General features: G+C 37.2%; 1 protein-coding gene across 1 annotated transcript in view; it reads right to left on the reverse strand.

Annotated features, from left to right (window-relative positions):
• Positions 1–1214: 1214 nt before the first annotated feature.
• Positions 1215–23799, reverse strand: part of LOC141330903 (myotubularin-related protein 13-like) — a 122069-nt gene continuing 99484 nt past the window's right edge. Inside the window, exons 27-38 of the mRNA XM_073835699.1 lie at positions 22349–22527; positions 21451–21627; positions 18369–18470; positions 13763–13948; positions 12449–12575; positions 11979–12106; positions 9728–9952; positions 8469–8576; positions 7212–7402; positions 7038–7125; positions 6825–6956; positions 1215–2449 (exon numbers count right to left, since the gene is read on the reverse strand). Coding sequence (XP_073691800.1) covers positions 2351–2449; positions 6825–6956; positions 7038–7125; positions 7212–7402; positions 8469–8576; positions 9728–9952; positions 11979–12106; positions 12449–12575; positions 13763–13948; positions 18369–18470; positions 21451–21627; positions 22349–22527 — 1742 coding nt within the window. The 3' untranslated portion in view covers positions 1215–2350. The remainder of the gene's footprint in view (positions 2450–6824; positions 6957–7037; positions 7126–7211; positions 7403–8468; positions 8577–9727; positions 9953–11978; positions 12107–12448; positions 12576–13762; positions 13949–18368; positions 18471–21450; positions 21628–22348; positions 22528–23799) is intronic.

A 23799-nucleotide genomic window follows, 5' to 3' on the forward strand; every position in this document is an offset into this window, starting at 1 on the left:
TTATTAAGGTAGTTAACTAAAAGCATACTGACAGTTATGGACTGTGTGTTGTTCTTACTGAACTGCTGCACTGCTGAACAGCTGTTGACCTGAAAGAAAAAAACTGTTAACTCTAATGGCCACTACAGAACCCTTTATGGCAGTGGTAGAAATACAGTGGCAGGGCTTGATTATGAAGATAATTGAAGTTAAGCTAGTAAATGAAACAGACACTTGTCCATCTGGGCTAGTAATGCATTTATGCAATTATTCTGTATGAATATACTCTGTTACACTCCAAAATTATGGAAAAGAATGCAATTAAAAACTAGAATCCTAGAATAAATTAGGACTGTCATGATTCCTTGATTCAGTCTGAGTACTCGATTTACTCCTTGGCTGCATCCGAAAACTGAAAAATGCATTACAAGGCAGAAAAGGCATAAAGACATGTCCGAGTCCAAGGTTAACTTTACTTCCTGTCTCATGAGATACCTTCATCTGATCTATTTTTGAAGGCACCATAGATGTATCCTTCACTGCCTTTGATGTGTAAACCTTGCGTTTGGTGGTCAGTTTGTGTGTAAATGTTTATTTCTAACTAACCGTCCAAAATCCGTTTCATGAGGTACCTTAATGCAAAAATGTACCTACAAAGTAATTGGCAGTGAGGGAGCAAGTCAGCTGTTTTTTTGGGTTTTTGGATGCAGCCCTTGAACATTTTACATCTTTGACCCATATGTATTTTAAGTATTTTTGAAGGTACTATAAAACATTACATTAAACTGATTAATGCCAAAATAATCGACCGATTACTCGAATTAATCGCCAGAATAATTGCCCAATTACTTGATTACCAAAATAATTGTAAGTGACAGGCCTAAATAGAATAGAATACAAAAATAAAATGCAAATGAAAACATTTATTTTAATATTCTGTCTTGATGTCACAATGCTCACGCCACATGCAGTGTCCAAAGTTGGTGACAGACTGCAAAGCCAACTTTCTATGCCTGTCAAGTCTGCTTTAGGCTTTACAGATGGTTGTAAATGTATGTTGTATCAAAATCTGAATGTTTATGAAACAACATAATTTTCTTCTGACACATTTAAAAAAACCCAATATTGCTGAAAGCCTACATTTTTAACATTTTTGCCTCATCTCCAGTAAAAATGTTGTATTTTGAGGATGCATCAGCTTGTGAAATTTATAGTCACGCAGTCACAAAAAGTAATTCAACTTGTCTAGATTTATTTCAAATAACAGCAAAGCCCAAAATAAAACATAACCAAAAACAGTAAACAAACCAGAAACATTAGTGGCACCACAAAGTATTGTACATACAGTAATGTCATTTTAGGTTCAGTAACAGACGTGGTCTGATTTTTTTTCATGTCTCTTAAAACTTTACACATACGCTACCAAAACAAATGGATAAAACAATAGTGCCTCAAAAAGCCATCAACATCACATTTAACCTTACAGAGAACGGAGAAATATAGTGTTCGTCCCTTCATTTCAAACACAACGGCTTATTTATAACCATCTCAGGCAAGAAGTGCTTTTCTTGGTCCGTAAATTGTCTGTAATTAAGTATAAATATGAGTGTTTATTTCAAGTTAGACTAAAAGGTTAGAAAAACATCTTTAACAGCATAGTCAGCAGAATATAAAAGCTGGAAATGTAATTTATGTACATAAGACTCTCCATTCAACAAAAACACGCAGGTGACACTTTTAATGTTTAAAAAATAATTTACAGAGCAACAACTCTTGTTATGCAGGAGTATAACATTCATACTGAAAAAAAGAAACCTTTTTTTGCAAATATATATAAAAATACTTTGCACACTAGAGCATAATGTTGTCTGCTCCGAGCTTTTCTATGCAGTTAAAACTTAATGCCTTTAGCCTAGTTGTTCTAGTCAGTAAAAATCTGTTTTGTACGGAGTGCATATCGTTAAGTGCAAATCGTTTGCCTTTTACACATTGTGCATCTTTCTAAACATTTGTCAGATTTTGGTGGTTGTTTTGCATGTTAACAGCAGCAACAGTATTTTTTGTTTTGTTTTGCAGAACACACCTCTTGTCACTACTGTACTGACCCCCGAGTTTAAGATTAGTGCTATTGCTTTGTCTTAGTTTGTTCAGCAAATGTCAGTCAGAGTAGTGCATTGCATCATTTTCACCAGTCACCTGAACAGAAGCTCAGGATCAAGTTTTTGAGAACAGGTGAATGGGGCAGTGTTTTTCAGAAGTCTTTTGGATTTTCGACAGGCACTGAAGGCTTTACTATGGTCCTACTAATTGCACAGTGAGTCTCCCTGCAGTGAAAGGTGGTGCTGAATGAGTCACGTTCAAGAAAAACGCTTCATGCATCTGAGATGCAGCTCTGGATCTTATCAATCCATAGCTGGGCATTTTGAGCATCTGCTGCACAGAAGTTGTACACCCGTTTAGTGGTCTTCAGCTGCAGGGACAAAGAAAAATGGAGATTTTTATGTACTTTTATTTAGAAAGGATGCATTTAATTGATCAAAAGTGATAGTAAAGACATTTATAATGTTAACAGTTTCAAAAAAAGCTGTTTTTTCAAAGTTTCTATTCGTCAAAGTGTCATGTATAGTAATTGATAGTCCTGGTCCTAAATGCTGACGATAGTAACCAGACATTCACCAACCTTATTTTACATGGCTAGTATTAGCCCTTATGATACCTACTTTATTTACTTAAAAATATTAAAGGATTATTTAACTTCCAGAATCAAAATTTCCTTTTAATTAACTCTCCTCCATGTCATCCAAAATGTTCATGTCTTTGTTTCTTCATTCGAAAAGAAATTAAGGTTTTTGAGGAAAACATTCCAGAATTTTTCCCATATAGTAGACTTTTTCAAAAATAAATAAATAAAAATATATAGTTTTTAACCTCTAATACTCGCCTTGCACCAGTCCAACCTCATGCTTTACGTAGTCATGTTGGAAATGTCACGTGTGCCGTAGGCAAAAGTACAGACTCGAAGCGAAAAAGTACTGTTTACAAAGCAAACGTGCAAAAAAGTCAAAGACCCTTTATAAAAAAGGTAAAACAACGATTTTAAAGTTAGACTAGAGAAAATCATTTTTTTTCCAAGGACTTCAATCAGAGATCTAACTTCTATTTCAAATTCTAAAAAAAAAAAAAAGAGAAATAGATGAAGTACATAAAAAAAGCATACTACACTTTTACTATAGTAAAACCATGGTTAATTTTCTTAAGGGATTTGTATTTGTGTATACTTTCCTTTTTCTTTGTTTTTTTTTTATAACTGTATGGCCTTAATGGTTTGATCTTTTCTACTGTTTAGGAAAAAATCTGAAAAAAGATTTGTGAAATCGCTCTAAAATCCTGATATGAAACAAATGATTTGCGAACCCTGCATTGAAGTCCCAATCTAAATCCAATGAAGCGCAATCCACGCTCTGAAACCATCATTTAAAATTTTAAATCAGGACTAATTTGACTTAAGTTGTGTATCGTAAATCATTTAATTTAGATTGGGACTTCAAATCACGTATCACAAATCATTTGATTTGAATCATTCAATTCACAAACCTGTTTCAAACTAAATTAATGATTTGCGATACGCAAATCTAAGTCCCGATCTGAAACAAATGATTTCGAAAGTGAATCATTTTGTGTCGCAATGGTTTAACCGCTTCAGAGTTTTACCCATCGCTGCATGCTTTTTAAAATCGTTACAAACGATTGAAATTTAAAAAGAATGGCTCTTTTAATTTGATCTGGTTTTTGCTAGTGATTTGCTTGAAATGAATGATTGAAGTCACGAGTTTGAATCAGTCAGAGCGGTTCCAGCATAAGTGACTCAATTGATTTGGTTCATCTGTTCCTCTTTTTGCATCTTCAGCCATGTTTACACGACACTGTCTGTACTACTTGCTTAGCTCGATTGTTTCTGAGCTGATACTGAGTGAATTTTGCATGAAAAGATATGTGATTATTGACAATTTTAAACACTTATTTCTAGTGATGCTCCGATTGATCGGCCACCGATCATGATCGGCTGATATTGGCTTAAAATAGCTTGATCGGTGAAACCCAAAAGCTCCAATCAAAAAAGCCGATCACTTGACGTAAATTACTCGCATGACAGGTAAACAACAGCAGAGCAGAGCTTACCAGTGGCAGCATGAGTACTAAATTCCTTATTTGTTTTGTAAGGGTAGTCTTGTTATTGGGCATGTGACTATGTTGTGCGTGTACAGAGCGCTGACTGTAGTTTTGCCGAAGATGTTCAAGTTTACTTTCGGTTTCATTCTCTGCTATCTTCAGTGAGTGGTGAATGTGCGTGCTTGAATGTAAATGAATGTATCTTTCTATACCCGTCATATTGCAATAATGTTACCGCCGTATGTCTGATTGTTGTCATCAGATCATATAGAATGTGGAGAAGCGATGTGCGTGTAATTCACGCGCGTATGTTTAGCGCCATTTTATTGCACCATAATTCTAATGAACGCATATAGATGTTACTGAGGTGAATGTTTATGTTTCCTATAAACAGACGGATTCTGATATATCGTATTTAATTCAGCCTAAACCACATTTTACTACCTTTATCCCAATGACTGTGCAGTGCTGGATAATATAATCCTTACATCATCTTAAAAAGCAGCTACAAATAACAAGCAAAGAACATTTACATTATCAAAGAACTTCATCACTAACTAGTGTAGCCTAGTCTAGTGCGAGGTGCACTTTAAAAAACACTCCCGTTATAATCAGTTTATCTATGTACACTGTATGATGAATAAATCTCTTCCCCATGCGGCGTGTTAAGGCGACGTGGCCACTCTATGCGTGTGTTTATACCACGGCAAATTTCTGAAGCACCCTAGAACCGACTCTCTGCACTGCATCGCTAAAGTTAGGCACCTTTTTGACGGATAATAATAATAATCGTCTTGCTATCGTCTTAGGCATCAGCAACTGGCGATATCTCTAACTATCGTCGATACATACTATCGTCTCCAACCCTAACTTGGTGGTTCTTCAAGATCTTGACAGTAGCCTATTTCTACAGTTTTTTTTTTCAATATAGTTATTTTACAGTTAGTTTCATTTCTACAAATGGTGCAAACTCTGCTAGATTATAGATAAAAGATTCCCATTCCCCTGCCATTCTGTGATCGGCAGTGATCGGCGATCGGCAGATCATGATCTTGGTGATCGGTAATCGGCCCCAAAAATGCTGATCGGAGCATCTCTACTTATTTCATAGATACATTTTCTTTCAGTAATTCAAGCACTTTTCAAGTACCTCTTCAGGAATATTGGTATTTTCAAGATTTTTCCAGGCCTCAAATTTCAAAAAAGTTCAATTCAAGTACTTTAAGCACATTGCACGAACTCTGGAAAATAAAGGGTTTTTTCCCTTACTTTACCTTTTTGAACCAGAGTACACAGAAAAAGAACTTTCTGACCTTTCCAACATGATTTCGTAATTTTTTTTTTTAAATGACAGATGTTTTGCTAGATAAGACCCTTATTCCTCGGCTGGGATTGTGAAGAGCCCTTTGAAGCTGCAATTTGGACCTTCAACCCGTTGATCCCCATTGAAGTCCACTATATGGAAAAAAAATCCTGGAATGTTTTCTTTTCGACTTAAGAAAGAAAGACATAAACATCTTGGATGGCATGGTACCCCCATTCACAAAATGGTCTTCAGGAGTTTTGAAGTTGTCATCATCTGATTGAATTCTACAGGATTTGCCATTGTTGCAGTAAACTTGCACAACTTTCTTGAATGATTTATTGGTTGCACGGTGGTCTATAATTGTAGGGACATTGACTTAACATTTTTATGCACCAAACATGATGCTGAACAAAGCAAACTGTGATTGGTTGCTTATGGACCATTCTACAGAATATGTGCAAACTGCTGTCCCACAAGCAAAACACACTATTAAAAAGCATTTAAGTATTAAAAAAACACATTTAAAAAGAATTTAAGTATTCAAATCTTAGATGTAAGAAGATCCCTTTATTATCTACTGAAACCCATAATAATATTTAAAATATTAGTAAGCTTAAGATATAAAAAATAATCGTTTAGTGGCTGGCTGTCCCAAACACTTTTCCTAAAACAATTCCTAAATTTCAACTTTTTTCAAAAATATTCAAATATCGAAATAATTTTTGCATTTTATTCCATTCTTGTTTTTAAAAAAATATATTTTATTATGAAACTTTATGTAAAAAATAAATGTGTTCCGCATTTTCATGTCACAGCATATGTTTATGTTTTATGTTATGTTCAGTATATGTTTTAGTCTATTGTCTGAGACTAATTTTTATGATCAGGAAATTATTATGGCACTTTCTCATTTTCTCACTTTCTCACTTTCTCACTTTCTCATAGCTACATGGTGAGTAGATATATGCCCCATCATTTTGAGGTAAAAAAAAAAAAAAAAAATCTGTGTGTAACTTTAAAGAATGTCACTACCAAACGCCATTTTTCTATGATTAAACACTTTTTGGGAGTTATTCCATAACATCTAGTTTTTATATGTGTACAAATGTTCAGAATTGTGTTAGCTAGCATGTGCTGATTTGCATCTTTGAGCTAGGTCCAAAAGAATCTAAAATTGTCACTACAGTCACGTCCGAAACATGGCACCATTGTTTCGGTGGTGACAAAAGGGAATCCTTTATTTAGAAAAATATGCAAAATTTTAGAGCAGTTATGCAATTATTTTTGTGTTTTTGTACGTTTTAGTGGGTTAAAATTCTGAGCTGATACTCAAGACCTGTATTGTTTCAATAACTGGTGTAATACGTACATCAAAGAAAGCCTTTTCACTGATGTGTTTGGGGGCTCCTATAGTTGGTGTGGCAATCAGGACAGATTCCACTTCAGCAAGGTCAATGAAGCCACGACAGCTTGTGTCCACATCCGTCTCATAATACCTCAACTACAGAGAGACAAAATTCATGACAAATAAATGAATGAACGAAGGTAAAACCAAAATACAAAAATGTAATAAACCACTCACCTGATGTTTTGTTATGTCCAGAACAAACCACCTAGCTTTCCAAGCTTTAAGTAATGCCCCTCGCTTGTACAGGATGCCCTCAAATGACCTGTATAAACAATAAAACGATGGCTTGTTTGCTTTGTTGATGAAGTTAGACTAAGCAATATCAAATGTGTTGTCTATCATTGTTACCTATTGTCTTCATTCTTTGGGGTAAACTGATTGTAGAGCGTGGCTGCTCTGCGATTAACCCCATTGACTGCAGTGGGGCTGCTGTCCTCTCCGAGGCCGTTGTCAGGTAGGTGTAACATGGAGTGGCGCTGATAGGCCTGCAGGTTGGAGGTGGGGACCAAACCAGAGATGGACATTGACGGTTTCCGCAGCTAAGAGAATTGAAGAACAAGAGACAAGAGATCAGAATTTCTGGAGAAGACAGCGCAGTTTCAGAGCTTCTAATCTAAACACCTCTGATTGGCAAATGCATTTCTAATTTCAACAGAAATGCGTTTTATTGGTTATAAATCTCAACGCAGCTCAGAACAGTGATTAAAATTGAGTAATTCCGCAAATTGACACTTTTCGTTCATTTTCACATTTCATTTTAATCGCAACAACCGTAATACTTCGTTTAATTGCGCAGGGGCATTTTTTGCCCCTTTGGCACCGGTTGGTGGCATTTTTGCCACAAGCCTTTGTTAATTTATTCCGAGGTCACCGTAGCCACCAGACCCAGCCTGTATCCGGATCAGATGGTCACTGCAGTCCCCCGGATCCAGTCCGCACCCAGCTTAGATCATGGATCACCACCTGGAGATGACTTCTATAGCCATGGATGTCAACCAGATGAGCTCCAGAGACGGATCATCACTAAAGACCTTGCCAACCTAGACGGCCATCGGCGCTACACCACAGGAACCTGATGAGTTCTCTACAATCGGACACTGGTACAAACTGCTGGTTTGGTCTGGCCAGAGGAGAACTGGTCCCCTGACTGAGCCTGGTTTCTCCCAAGGTTTTTTTTCTCCATTTCTGTCACCTGTGGAGTTTTGGTTCCTTGCCGCTGTCGCCTCTGGCTTGCTTAGTCGGGGACACTTTCCAGCGATATCGTATACTATTTGAACTGAACTGACGATGATATCACTGAATTCATTGATGAACTGCCTTTAACTGAAAATTGATTATTTACAATAATGCGTTACTTACACACTATTGCGCTGTTTAAATACTGTGCAGTTGCTTTGACACAATCTGTATTGTTAAAAGCGCTATATAAATAAAGGTGACTTGACGACTTAATTTCCAACCCTGGTGCCTCATACTGTGTACACAATGTGCACATTTACAGTATACAATTTGGAAAACACAACAGGTAAGTAAGAAATGCCAGATGAGGCTACATTTGTGAAGCAAAGCAGGACTAAAATAGGAGGAAAGAGAAGCAGCACTCACATTGCCATCCTGTTTGAGGTCTTCTTGGATGCTGTCTCGCACCTTCTCCAGCGTGGTATGCCAGAGCTCAGACGGCTGTCCCAGTTCTCCCTCCAGCCTCTCAATGTCCTGCGAACATACAAATACATTTTAATGGAGAAGTTCATTTTTAGAACAAACATGTACAGGTAAGTTTCTCAAAGACGTTCACGCCTTTCTTTCTTCAGTTGTAATTAAATTGTTTTTTGAGGAAAACATTTCAGGATTTCTCTCCATATAGTGGATTTCTATTGTGCCCCCGAGTCTGAAATGACAAAATGCAGTTTTAATGCAGCTTTAAAGGGCTCTAAACAATCCCAGATAAGGAAAAAGCTTAAATCACGATTTTTTTGCGATTGCAATTAATTGCACAGCCCTATTTATAGCTTGTTAAAATTGCCACTTTTAGAGTAAAATGCACCGTTTTATGTCTGTCCCCTTAAAAAGTAAATGAGCTGGTGCTCTCAGCCCTTATTTTGAGAAGAATGTGGCACTTCAAGAGCCGGCAAAAACAAAACTTTCAGTAGCGGTGTTCAGCCTTATATGTTCGAACAGGAATCTGGTTTAAAAGTCAGTCATTTGATTGTACTGTGCCTAATAAAAATAACAACATAGCTGGTCTCAGGGAGAAATCTGGAATTGTGTGTTCAGAGATGATTTATTGGGATTATAAAAATAGAGTGGGTGGATTTTAACCATTATAGGCTGTTTCTTTTCACACACTGCAGCCACACAACTGTTTAATTTTTGCATAATAGGTCACCTTCAACGTCTGAGAAACCTTTCTATTGTAAAAAAAGGTTGTTTAGATGATTAAAACATTATTTGCACTAATTGTTCTTTTAAGAACTGTTCACTGAAAGTTTCTTTGGGGAAGACAAATGGTTCTTCTATGGCATTATTGTGAAAAAGCACAGTTGGACCCTTTATTTCTAAGAGTGATGGATGAAGAGAGACAGACTGTGCTGTGAGGAGTTCAGAAACACTGAATACTGGAAAAATGCACAAAGAAAACTATAAAAAAAAACATGGCATAAAAAATACAAGGTTTGTTTCAAATTATTTTTTTTTGTTTTTCATCTGTGCGATGCAACAAAGAAAACCACAAGTCACTCTTGTGACTGTCTGTAATTTTACAGCATCACGCAACATTTCCACTTCGATTGTGAGAAGAAAGGACGCTTGATGTCCCTGATAAGGACTTAGAACCTAGTTAGAACCAGGAAGAGACAAAGACTCACAGTCAAGAGTTTGGTGATGGCATCAGGTTGTGCACGGCTGACACTGCTGTAACATGGCCAGACGATCCTCCTCTTGGTCGTAGCAATGGTATCTGACTCGTCCGTGCTCTGTGAGCGCACAGCGAGCATACACCAGTCGTAAGAGGGACCTGTGGACAGCGTCTCCCCTGTGTAAAACTCCCATGTTGTCAAATTGGGGATTGAAATCAGTGGCTTCAAAACCGCCTAAGGAGAAAACAAAGAAATCAGTAGTTGTTGGGTTTATTAGTTCTGACTTTATATAAATAAATAACAGCCAATGAATTAGTCAACTTCCCTCTTTCCAAAAATCTTACCCTATGAAGGTATTGTTCTGCCATTATGCATGTTTACATAAATGCACATGCATTTATGTCAATCAGAATGAATACAAAACAGATTGTGAAAGGTCAGTTAATGGGTCATTCTACAGAATTGGTCCAAAGTCAGAGTTGGAAACGTCAATAAAATGTGTCTTGTTGCAAAAAATGTGTATTTAAGCAATTGTATAATATCCAGGGTACACATTTCTAATAATTGTGCAGTTACTTCTCATATTGTACTTTCCGAATGTTTTGGAATATTTGTCCTCTCCCCAAATTTGTCACTATCAAAGTAGAAATAATAATTTAATTAAAAGGGTTATATTGACCTATTAAGATTTTGGTTACATCGTCATTGTAAATATCTTTTTTTGCTATTTTATGTACATTTTTTCAGAGTTTAATCAAAAACAATTAAAATTTTAACAGTATTTCAAGTGTAATTTATGAGATTTGTTGTATTTTGAATTTATTCTTCGTAAAAGGCAAAAAGATGATCATACTGATTTCAATGTTAAGGATTCATTAGTTTGAATATACACTAAACCAAAAACTTTCATAACATCTTAGTTGATAATTCAGCAAACTTTATTTTTGACAAAACATTCCATGTTTCGGTAGTGACCACGTCACATCACAAAAATTTTGTTTATTTCTTATGTGTTTTTTATTTTTATTTATTATGTGTTTTTCTTTTGTTACTACTGAAACAATGATGACATGTTTCGGTAGTGACAGTTCTATGGGATAAAACCTAAAAAAAAAAAAAACATTGGTTACCTAGCACAGTTCTAAACATAGATTTAAAAACTGAGTGTGCTTAATTGCAGAAAAAAGGTGTTCGGTAGTGACGTTCCTAGACACAATTTTTACAGACTTTTGAACACATTTACCTCAAAATGATAAGACCTTGTAGCTATGATAGAGGGGGGGACAGTAATATTTCCTAATCATAAATTTATGGATTTAGTTCAAATCAGTCTCTGCCAAAAAAGACTAAAACACACACTGTGTAGTGACATGAAAAACGCGGGACAAATTTTTTACATTTTGAAGTTTAAATAAAAATGTAAACTTCACTTTTTAAAAGAATCAAAAAGATACTTTTATAAACAGCAATAGAAAAAAATACCACAATTATTTCTTTATCATTAAAGTTGAAATTGAGGGTTTAAGGTTCGGGACAGCCACCTCCCAATTGAAAGTACTCAATAAATTATGATTTTATAGATATTAAGCGTAGTAATATTTTAAATATTATTTTGGGTTTCAAAAGATAATAGAAGGATCTTAATAAACAAATGCTTGTTTGTAAGACTGAAAATACATGGATTCAAGTATTTAGCTGTTTACTTGTTCTGTTGACTGGACTATTTCAGGCCTGACACACTTAACTTAGAAGAAGCATGACGCTTGTTCTTTCCCAACCTCAAAATCTCACAGTCTCAAGTGTTTGGTTGTAAAACAGAAATGGGGAAGAAAATAAAAAACAGCCCGCATGGCCCTTTGCTCTCACTAAACTGCATAAAACATGTTTTTGTTGGGTTATGGGTCACTACCGCTGAACTGATTCACTCATTTTGAAACCATGTCAGGGGATGACTGCCAGTGAGAAGATACCTATGTTAAAAACAACTTGCCTGGATTTGAGAATAGGGCACTTTTTCCATTTCCATAGCTTTGTTTTTATAGACTGTCATCAGCTGATTCACATGTCACAAAACTGCTTTATAAGGTCAAAGAGACTGTTTTGAAACTGTGGGGAACTATTCGTCAGTGCGAATGCGATCTGGCAAAGACGTCAACATGTTTGGGACTGGTAGTCAACATAACTTCTAAACAGAGTGCTCTAGGGTAAAGGCCATTAGAGCTGTCTGGTACCTCTACACACACCCAGATAGACTTGTTACCTCTGTCTCCGAGGGACTGTACAGGTAGTTGAAGAAGACAGGGCTCTTGCGGTGCATTCGGTTGATGCACTCCCAGATACATATCCCTCTCTTGGACTGCTTTTCTCCTTTGTCTTCAAACAATGTGCCTTTAGTAAGAAAACACAAAGAAGAACTTGTTAATCACACCTTACGCAGAGTAATGCGATAAGGTGTGAAACAAAATATCAGAAGCCAAAGACTAGCAGCACTTTAAAGAAGCGCTTCCAAAGGTCAGCAAGGCTGCTACAGGTAGGTAAAACTTCTGAGCAAGACTGCACGTGTATGTTGTAACACTATACAGCCATTCAAAGCCATGTTTATTTGATGAACACAGCTGAAAAACATTTGCACAATAATATAATTACACCAATACAAAAGGACAAATGCTGCATTGTTGAGGAATGTGTGTTTCTTCTTAAAGGACGACGTGAGGAGTCGTGCATACGCACCGTGCTCCAGGCGCTCGTAGTCCGAGTCCAGAAGGAAGTTTTTGAAGCGATTGGAGACGTAGTGGTATGCCAGAAACTTCAGATAGTATTGATTAAACTCAAACTCGAGGGGGTACTGGTTATGAACCTGGAATGAGAAAGTCAAAACGTCATGGTGGAGAAGCTTTCTGGCCTCGTTACATGGCCACAGCGATTTAACAAATATGAGTAGGACACCACTGAGACGGCAGTTCAAGAAAAGCATTAGTAAACTCCCAGGAAATGATTAGTTGAAGGGAATTAAAAAAATACAAAAATAACAGCAGCAGGAGGGACATAATGTGATAATGTACAGCCAACAGGATCTAGACAGAAGAGCTTGCAAAGTTCTCACACTCGAGGCCACCTGGACTTCATGGCAAAAACAACAGCTGCCTCTAAGATGAGACACTTCTATTTTCAGATGCTTTCACTATATTTCTGCGCTCTGTAACATTGGAGGACCTCCACTGGGTCATTCAAATGCTCTACGCCTTGATTTCATCACATATGGCTAAAAACAATACATGTCTGTAAACGCATTGGGAGTGGTGCACGTTGTCTCTGGGGGGAGAAAAATTCTTCCTGCCTTTTACTTAATGATGAGAAACTACAAAATTGCAGTTTTTAACCGGCTGTGCAAAACGTGCCGACGTCGGGAGGTGGCGGCGAAACGCTTCAGCAAGGACAATGCTGGCTGCAGAGTAAAACGCCATCTGTGTGCGATCATTTCAAAGGAGGTAAAAGTGGCGAACGAGCAGCTCCGTCTAAATTACTCGGCCACCATGGGGATTGCAAAAGAAAAGCTAGAGCATGCATTCTGACAGCTGAGCTTTTCTCGTCCTCCTTGTTCTGGCTGGATGCTGCAGGAATGCTGTGAGCTCATGGACCAAGCATTGTGGGAACAAGAGAGGGGTGGTGCGTGAGACAGAGAGATCGCGAGTTATGAAGTGATTCTGGGCAGTGTGTGAAAAAGAGAGATGGAGCAATTGGTTATTTGTTATTTAGCAGACACTTCACGAAAAATGAACGCGGACAGTCGCATTTGGTGCAGCCTGGGGTTAAGGTGCCTTGCTCGCTGCAAATGCGCAATGGTCATGGGGTTCTTAAGTCATTTGTGGTTTGAACCTACAGCCTTGGGTTTCCAGCCCAAAATCTTTAACCACTACAATTCCACCCCCCCCCCAGATAATGAAAACCATCAGAAGGCTGCTGGTTCGAGAAGAAAGATCTCATTATCAGTCATTATCGCTTTGAGCAAGGCAAGTAACCCCAGGTTACTTTGGATAAACTTGCCTGATGGACACAGTCAAGAAACTGTAGGAAGATGGGAGTAAAGCCGCTGCCCTGGCTGCCAGGGGTCAGGTTGCCACGTTGGCTGAATTTGTGGCCGAAAGACAGCCACTCTTTCTCCAAAAGCACCTGAAACCCCTCTATGGTCCTGTAGAATGGATCACTGAGCACCTGCACAAGGGAAACCACCTACAGAAACAATAGAGAAGGAATGAGAGAGGAACATAACCATGTGTTACAAACATAGGCTGATGATTGATAAGTGTCCAGTGAAAGTAAATGCTGGTCCTATTGGATTTGACCCTTGCTGAACCAATGCATGTGACTGTTGTGACTCACACACATCCATAAAAAATTACCATCAGAACTCTGCCCAAGATTTTTCTTTTTCCTAGAGAACTCCATGTGGCAACTCTTAGTGTGCAATATTCTGTTTTCTGTATGCTTCCAAAATGACAATGTTTTTTGGTCTTCACATTTTTGTGATAGGTGTTGTTTCATAGAGACTGACTCATCTACACTGCTTGTCACAGATATATATAAAGGGATAGTTCACCGTAAATTATAAATTTTGTCAATATTTACTCACCTTGACGTCGTTCAAAACCTGTAAGACCTTTGTTCACCTTTGCAACACAATTTAAGATGTTTTTGATGAAATCTGAGAGCTGCATAGACAGCAACGGTATTACCACATTCAAAACACAGAAAGGTAATAAGGACATCATTAAAATAGTCCATGTGAAATCAGTGATAAAAATAAATAAATAAATAAAACTTTATTCAACAATTTCTTCTCTTCCGTGTTAGTCTTCGCCACGTTTCTCGCAAGTAAAATGACGCGTATGTGCAGTTCTCAACACTTACTTTTCTTTTTAGGACCACTTGTGCTCCGAATCTGAAAAATTTAGTAAGAGCACAGAAGAACACAACATTTTAATTGGATTAAGGCCTTGACTTTGACTCAGCCATTCCAAAACATTAACTTTGTTCTTCTTTAAACATTCTTCGGTTGAATGACTTGTGTGTTTGGGGTTGTTGTCTTGCTGCATGTCCCATGTTCTCTTGAGACTCTGTTCTTAAACTGATGTCCTGATGTTTTCTTTTAGAATTTGCTGGTATAATTCAGAATTCATCAATGATGGCAGGCTGTCCTGGCCAAGATGCAGTAAAACAAGCCCAAGCCATGAGACTACCACCATGTTTCACAGATGGGATGAGATGAAATACAGTGTGTTCTTTTCTCTGAACATAATTGCTTTTCATTTAAACCAGTAAGTTCTATTTTAGTTTCATCCATCCATTAAACCTTTCTTCAGTAGTCATCTGGCTTGTCCACTTTATCTTTAGCAAGCAACTTTCTTTTTGCAACTCTGTCATGCACACCATGGTTGCTCAGTGTTCTCCTGAAGATGGACTCATGAACATTAACATTTTCCAACGCGAGAAAGGCCTTTAGCTGCTTAGACATTACCCTGGGAACGTTTGCAACTTTGCAGACTATTACACGTTCTGCTTTGGAGTGATCTTTGTTGGTCGACCACTTCTCAGGAAGGTAACAGTGGTCTTGAATTTTCCTCCATTTGTACACAATCTGTCTGACTGTGGATTTATGGAGTCCAGACTCTTTAGAGAGGGTTTTGTAACCATTTCTAGCCTGATGAGCAACATCAGCTCTTTTTTCCGAAGTCCTCAGTAATCGCATTTGTTTGTGACATGATTCACTTCCACAAACATGATCAGACTTTAATAGCTCCCTGTTCTTTGAATAAAACAGGTCACGTACTGACATTTGATAGTCATTGCACTGACTGAAAACACATCTGCACAGATGGACTCTAATTTCACCTATAATTTAACTGCAAATCCAAGAGATTCACATACTTTTGCAATGCACAGATATGTAACACTGGATCATTTTTTTCAACAAATAAATGACACTTGTTTGATTGGGTTCTCTTTGTCTACTTTCAGGACTTATATGAAAATCTGATGATATTTTGGGTCATATTTATGCAGAAATATAAAGGGTTCACAAACTTTCAAGCAGCACTGTATGCTGATCAGGTCAGTCGCACTGGTGCTCCTAAATATGTTTTCATAGTCATACGCAGTAGTTTTCAACTGCAAATCCGACTGAAATGTAGAGTGTAGTGTAGCGTAAAACCTGAACGCGCTGCGTCTTGTTTGCAAGCAAAAGAAGACGCACACATACATGCGTCATGGTGCTTTTGTAAAACTTGAGACGTTATTTTTGGATTCTTTCCTACAAAAAATATTCTCGTAGCTTTGAACCACTGATGTCACATGGACTATTTTAATGATGTCCTTACTACCTTTCTGGCCCTTGAACGTAGTAGTTGCATTGCTGTCTATGCAGGGTCAGAAAGCTCTCAGATTAACAAAAAAATCCTAATTTGTGTTCCGAAGATGAAGGGTTTGGAATGACATGAGGGTGAGTAATTAATTACATAATTTTCATTTTAATTTGTGCATGAAATCAGAATTGACCTAGCCTAGAATCTAGACGCGCCCCTAGCGGCAGCAAATTAAATTTGCTTCCAAGGTCAGTCTAGTTACTCTCAATTCACTTAAATTTCCGAAAAATCCAAGATGTACCGGGCCAATCACGAGTCGGTGGGCGGGCTTAACATGATGACGGCTGACCTGCGACCATAAGTTCCGTCAGACATGAATTCCTGGTTCCGTGAATTAAGCGTGGAAAACTGAACAGTATTTATATAATTTTTTACTTTTGATACACAGCCACGTCCATGTGTCCTGAGCAGGAGCTCGTTACATCTGAACGCGCTGTGGTGTAGAATACGCAAACACCGGAAGCGATCTGTGGCATGTATACGACACTTATTGTTCACACAGTGCACAGAGATTGTGGATATAGCGGCTATTCAAAATGGTAATTACTTGCGCTTGTCCTGGTTGTTCAAACCCATTTAAAGCTGAAAAAGATTACGTTTGCTTGCGCAAACTCATCCTGGACTTTTTTTTTTACATATTTCCCCTTTCGGTGTTTGCGTATACTACATCAAAGCGCGTTCACATGTGACGAGTCGAATCATAGATATGCTAAACTCGTGCTCATGACAGATGGACGTGGGTGTGTATCAAAGGTAAAAAGAAAATTATATAAATACTGTTCATTTTCTTGCAAAAACCGATCGTTTCGTGTCTTAGGACATCAATGTATCGTCACGAGCCGCAGGGTGTAATTTGGATTTGTCTGTGCATGTTTTTGCTTACTTTTAAAGGTTTAGTGCCCATCTATGTCTATTATTTAGCTGACAGACTGCACAGTGCACTGATTTTTGTTAAAAAATCTTCGTCGCTCTGACTACGTCACCTGACCGACTACGTCTCTGATTGGTTGTAGCGCTATCCTATTGCGTGGAGAGGAGTTTGAAAGACAACCGTTTATCCCACCCCTCCGGTTGAGCCCTGTCTATGGAGAGTGCCCAGACCCTACATTTATGTGGGTCTGGCTTGCCAGGCTAGAATTGACCCTATTTACTACATTAATAGTGTTACGGAAAAAAAAAAATTCAAACTCTTTAGCCAAAATCTGAAAATTTGCTTTCACTCTTTAATCTTCTCTGATGATGACAGTTTGACAGCTTGGGCAGAACATCCATAACCACTCCACACCAACCATTAGTCTGCTGCGAGCTACAGATGGTGCGGAGGTGCTCTAAAATCAAGCCCTGTTTTCTATGCAGTTTTCTGTTTCATTCTGAAATACATCAAAATGCTTGGTAAAAATCTGTTGCAATAAAAAATTCATTGTGAATATTACTTCAAAAAAGTGTCTGCCAGATAATAAAATGTAAATGTTTTTATATAATGCTTTGGAACATTTCTTCTACAGAACCTATTTCCAGGAGTTATAAAAACATAATGATTGCAAGCATTATCGGAGCAATATCACAAAGCAATAAGCAATATCACAACACCTTCCAAGACTGAAATCATGGCCATGTGACAATGTGATTCTGTTCTCTCCTACAGAGCCAGACATATGGAGCCTATTTAGATGAGTACATCAGAGCAGGCCTACAGAGAGAATGGCAGAATGGTCAAGAAGCAGGAGGAGAGAGGAAAAAAACAAAAAAACAAATCCAGAGTCCTGTTTAGACACGTGTTTGATTCTGACCACAGGCTACATTTAACAACTCCAGTTGACACTCAGAGAACACAATTCTATTTCTGATGACAGCTAACTGATGGGCATGGAAAAAATGAGCTGTGACTACAAAAATGTCTTTGCTGCAAACAAAACTAAATTCATGTTTCAATTCAAAATAGACATTTGTGTGTTCTCCCAGCCAACTTTAATCTGCAAAGACAACTATTTGGCATTTGTAGGCTGACATCGCCACTGCTTGCTGGTTTTGTTAAACCTAGTTAAATTTTGGTCCAATCAATGGCTGAAAAGCGCTATACAAATAAACTTGAATTGAATTGAATTGAATTGAAGCTTGGGGTGACACTACTTGCAACAAGCTGTTTCTTAGAAAATTGGGTATTTATTTTTAACATTAAAATATGATGGAAGATGCATTGGGAATCCTGTTTGGTATAATTCAACGCTCACCTGAGTGGTAATGTCCCAGCCCTCCTCAAGACTAACTAGTACAGATGATCCGCAGTCCAGCAACTCCACCACAACCAGAGCCAGCTGCAGCAGCTTGTGTAGCTGTTACAGAGCACAAAACACAACACATCCTAAGTTTAGCAATTCCTGTACATTTATTGTAACAAACATTGCTGACTAAGAGCTCTCAGAGTGTCTTGGCAGAGATCCTTACAGATAATATTGTTTTAGTGTCTGAGACACTGGACCATAAGGCCAAAGGGGTTGTTAGTGCACAGCTTTTAGCATGGTAAGCAGCTTTGTTTTGTTTTAATTGTGTCATGCAATTTTCCCATCTTTGTGTTTTAGATTCCCATGGGTTGATTAGTTTTAAGGAAAACCTTTTTTTAACAGGGTCAGCCACACAGGCCAACCTATTTATGGTTTTCTCGAGATTTAGGCCACCTCGAGTCACAATAAGGGGAAGGTGCCAGGCAGTGTTAATTTCATCAATGAAGACCACAACGAAAAATATTCGTTAACCAAATTTTTTCTGTGACTAAGATGAGACATTGATGAGCTAAAACTAAGATCTGTCGATAAAAACTATGAAGAAATGTATGCCGCATCTTCGTTAAGAAGACAAGACAGGACTACAACCCCTAGCAAAAATGGAATCATAGCACTTAGATGTTGTTCACCCCATCTTTCTTTTACTTCAGAGCAAATAAACAAAAAACAGATATAACACAAAACAAATGAGATTAAAACAAATGAGATTAAATTCTTTAAATTAATGGAAAATTATTTTCCATATCAAGTACGGGAAAAAATGATGGAATCATTCAATGTTGAGGAAAAAAATATGGAATCATCAACCAAAAAACACAATTAGTATTTTGTTGCTCCACCTGTCATTTATGACGGCCTGAATAATTTAGGGCATGGACTTCACTAATGAAAAATAATATTCTTTATCAAGCTGGTTCTAACTTTGTCAAATAGTGGTTGACAGATCAGCTTTGCAAGATGGAGCTTTGTCACTGACCATTTTTTTTCAACTTTCACCATACACCTTCATTGACTTGATGCGCCTTTCCCGAAGAAAAGCTTTAACAAAAGCTTTGACATGCAACCCCATATTATAAATGACTTGGCAAATTTGATTGTTTTCTTCAGGCAGTCATCTTTATACATTTTATAAAGACAAAAGATCCAGCATCATCTCCTTGTCCATTGCAGATTTGTGATTCATCACTCAATATCACTTTTTAATTAAATAATATTTGTTTTGTGTCATATCTGTGATTAGTTTACTTGGTATGAAGTAACAAATTTGGGCGAACAGCTTCTAAGTGTAGCGATTCCATAATTTTTGCCAGGGGTTGTAGAATGTTATTTGAGGACTACCGAACATTCAAAATACATCTTATAGGCTAAGTTAACCGTCTTGTCTTTCAATGTGTCCCTGTCATTGGATCATAAGGGTCGCATGTGAATACAGTCGGTTATGACTTAAAAGATAACTGTTGCCAAAATGCAACCTGGGCTGTTTTTTTTACTGTAAATTAGACAAACTTATATCTAGAAGCATAATTACGACAAACGAGCCGTTTTTAAGATTGACCGTGATTTAGTTTTGTGGTCAATGGCCGGTGAATGGGAGTACTAGGGGCATACATTTGAGCGCATCAAAATCGATATTTTTACAACACAAGAAGGCTCAACACACCATGACACTTTGCTCGAAGTATCGCCTGGGTCTCTACACATGAACTCGAGCATTGAGAACATTGTTTGTGAACACAGAGTTTACTAAAAAGAAAGGTTTTGAACAACTCACTTTCACTATTTGAGTTTCCGCTCGCGACCGTCTTGCCAGTCAAGAAGTGTCGATCTCCGAATGCGAGGATGGATAGCTCCTAAAGCATATTTCCATATAAATGCACGGCTAATTCGTTGTTTTGTCGCAAATGAAAAACAATATTAACCTTCTAGTTGTAAAAAGAGCCTCATATAAGCATAATATGTCGTCCTATGGAGTCCATTCATTCGCATTCGATTCAGACAGTGTAAGTTGTTCAAAACCTTTCTTTTTAGTAAACTCTGTGTACACAAACAATGTTCTCAATGCTTGAGTTCATGTGTAGAGACCCAGGCGATACTTCGAGCAAAGTGTCATGGTGTGTCAAGCCTTCTTACTGTTGTAAAAATATCGATTTTGATGCGCTCAAATTTATGCCCCTAGTACTCCCATTCACCGGCCACTGACCACAAAACTAAATCAAGGTCAACCTCAAATACGGCTCATTTGTCGTAATTATGCTTTTACATATAAGTTTGTCTCATTTACAGTAAAAAAAAAAACAGCCCAGGTTGCATTTTGGCAATAGTTATCCTTTAAGTGAACGTAAACAGGTGAGTGTGTCAGTATAACATGCGTGCCTTCGGTCTTAAAGGGACAGCATTTCTAATTAAATGCCTATCTTTGTCGTAAGTGTAGCCAACAAAAGACGTTAAATAAATGTATACATGTTAAGTAAACATACTTTATCTGAAAAATGGGTGTAATTTGTATCTCTACCCAGAAATGAAAATTGTCATAATTTATTCCAGTTTTTCCATATTTTGTACCCACTGCTTTTGTCAAAGGAGTCGACTTTATTCCACCACTCCTGCCTCATTGGTCTTTCCCACGGTAGCCGTGACACTGATTTAAATTTAACTAACTGATTTAACATCCGCTTTTGCTTTCTTTGTATTATTTGCTGTCGGGTATACTTTTGCCGACTTTGGAAAAGATGAATAAGCAAAAGTCCATCCGGAATTCGAGGGTCAGTCATTGCGCTCCTTGTCGTGAAAGCCAGTGGAATGTGGTAATATTGTAATTTGGAGATTAGTGTAAACATGGATATCGGATACTAGGCATGTCTAAAGTGACTGTAAACTGGTGGGCCAAAAAATCGGATATGGTGAAAAGATTGGATCTGTGCATTAAGACTTGCAATGTAAATGCAGCCTAAGACTGTTAAGCATTTCCGTCTCAAGACTAAATCAAAAATGCCTGTCAAAATGAACACTGGTGTTAAGAAGTTTTGCTAACCTGTAGCATCCATTCGCTCTCCTCCAGAGCCTTAAGAAATGAATCCTCTGTGTCTGAAGACATGGAACTGGGTGCACATGCCCTCAGAAGCTTCTTAAAGGAGCCCTTCACCTGTCTTGTGTCTGCAAACTCAACTGGCACCAGTTCACAATTCAGTGCTGAGTCCAGTCTTAAGCCCTGTCATGAAAAACATTTGGTACAAACTTTTTTATTTAATTTAATTACTGGGGAAAAAAAGAGCATAGAAAAACAAACATGCATTATGCCTCTGGGAAAAACAGTGTGTAGAAGTTTCACATGTTTTTAGAACAGAGTCACAAATTTGTATCTCAAAAAGCTTTTATTCTATTCCATCCTAGACTGTAAGTTTGAGCAGACCAACTATTTTACTAATATGGACAAAATTAAATTTCCACTTCGCAGGCAACAACAAAAAAAATAAAAACAGAGAGTTAATACTCTGAGTACAATAACTTTGAGCCAAATAACTTGGAGTTTACTTAACTGTCAACCACAGGGCTGATTTACTCCATCTATTAATTCAATTTTTTACACTAAATACAAAAGAAACACATTATCATCAAGGCAAAAAAAAGCACAAAGTTCCTTCAGGCATCCAAAAGTAATACAATTTCAGCCAAAACATACTATTGTGTCAATAAATCCGAGCTTTTATAAACGGCTCGAAAGAGGTCCTTATCTATTCACAAATTTATTATGCACTGGGGAGAACACTGTCCAAGTATTTCAGGGTGATATGACCTGGTACACTTCAACACTTCAAATGTGAACACTTCTTTTGGCCTTCTTTCTTGTAGAAGGTTTATCACACAAGGTCAGCACCAAATCCTTAGCTGCTTCTTCTTTCAAAGAAGAATAGTAAATGTAACATCTTTACCCTGAGGTGAGACTTTTCGCCAAAGATGTATAGAGCGGCTTGATGCTTGAGGAGTTGGGCCTGGAGGTTCTCAATGCCTGTAGGGGGCGCCAGATCCTTGCCAGCCAGCCGCGCGCCCACGTCGGCAGCAGCGGGATGCTGGATGAATCTGCTGCTTGAGCGCAGACTAGCCCACACGCCTTTCAGAGAGAGCAATGGCAAAAATTACTTTGGAAAAACAAAACGACGTAACCAATATCAAGGATGAACAAACTCGGCTGTGCTAAATGTGCTAAACAGAGCTTAGAGTACTATACACTTATTGGTAGTTTAGAAACATAATCAAATTAGACACATCTTAAATAAACATGGAAGAGGAAGGGGTTGTGAATAACTTTAAATAAAGGCTGTTTAAAAGTTTGGGATCTGTGAGATTTTTAATGATTTTAAAGAAGTCTTTTCGGCTCATCAAGGCTGCGTTTATTTGATTAAAAATACAGAAAAAAATTCATATTGTGAAAATTATTGCAATTTAAAATAGAGGTTTTCTATTTGAATATACTTTACATTTGAATTTATTCCTGTGATGCAAAGCTGAATTTTTAGCATCAATACTCCAGTCGTCAGTGTCACATGACCTTTCAGAAAGCATTTTAATATGCTGATTTGTTATCAATAAAATAAAATAAAAATGTGCTACTTAATATTTTTTTTGGAACCTGTGATACTTTTTGTTTTAGGATTCTTTAAAAATTACAGATAAAAAATACAGAAATTTTTTTTATATTGTTTTTATTATAACAGTTGTGCTGCTTAATATTTTTTTGGAACCTTTGATGAATAAAACTTTAAAAAGGACAGTATTTATTTAAAATAGACATCTTTTGTAACAATATACACTACTGTTCAAAGTTTTGGGTCAGTCATTTTTTTCTTTCTTCCTTTCTTTGAAATAAATAAATATTTTTATACAGTAAGGATGTGTCAAATTAATAAAAAAAAGTATAGTAAAGACTTATATTGTTATTTTGAACAAAAGCGTAACTTTTTATTCATCAAAAAATCCTGAAAAAAGTATCACAGGTTTCAAAATTATTAAGCAGCAAAACTTTTTCCAACATTGATATTAAATCGTAATATTAGATTGATTTCTGAAGGACGTGTGAGTAATGATGCTGAAAATTCAGCTTTTTCCTCACAGGAATAAATCAGATTTTAAAATATACTACAAGAAAAAAAAGTTATTTTAAATTGTAATAATATTTCACATTATCACTGTATATTTTTAATAAAATAAATGCAGGAAATCGTATTTATTTTATACTTTTGACGGCTAATATATAATGGCCAATGCCCAAAATAATAGCAATCTCAATAGTATGCAACAGACTGCCATGTCTCTTTGGAAGCACATTATCGTATCTCAAATATCTCCTAATATTTGTCCTGGAGTGTTCAGCTTTGACTGACTG

The sequence above is a fragment of the Garra rufa genome, chromosome 3 (genome assembly GCF_049309525.1).
Source record: "Garra rufa chromosome 3, GarRuf1.0, whole genome shotgun sequence".
Lineage (NCBI taxonomy): Eukaryota > Metazoa > Chordata > Actinopteri > Cypriniformes > Cyprinidae > Garra > Garra rufa.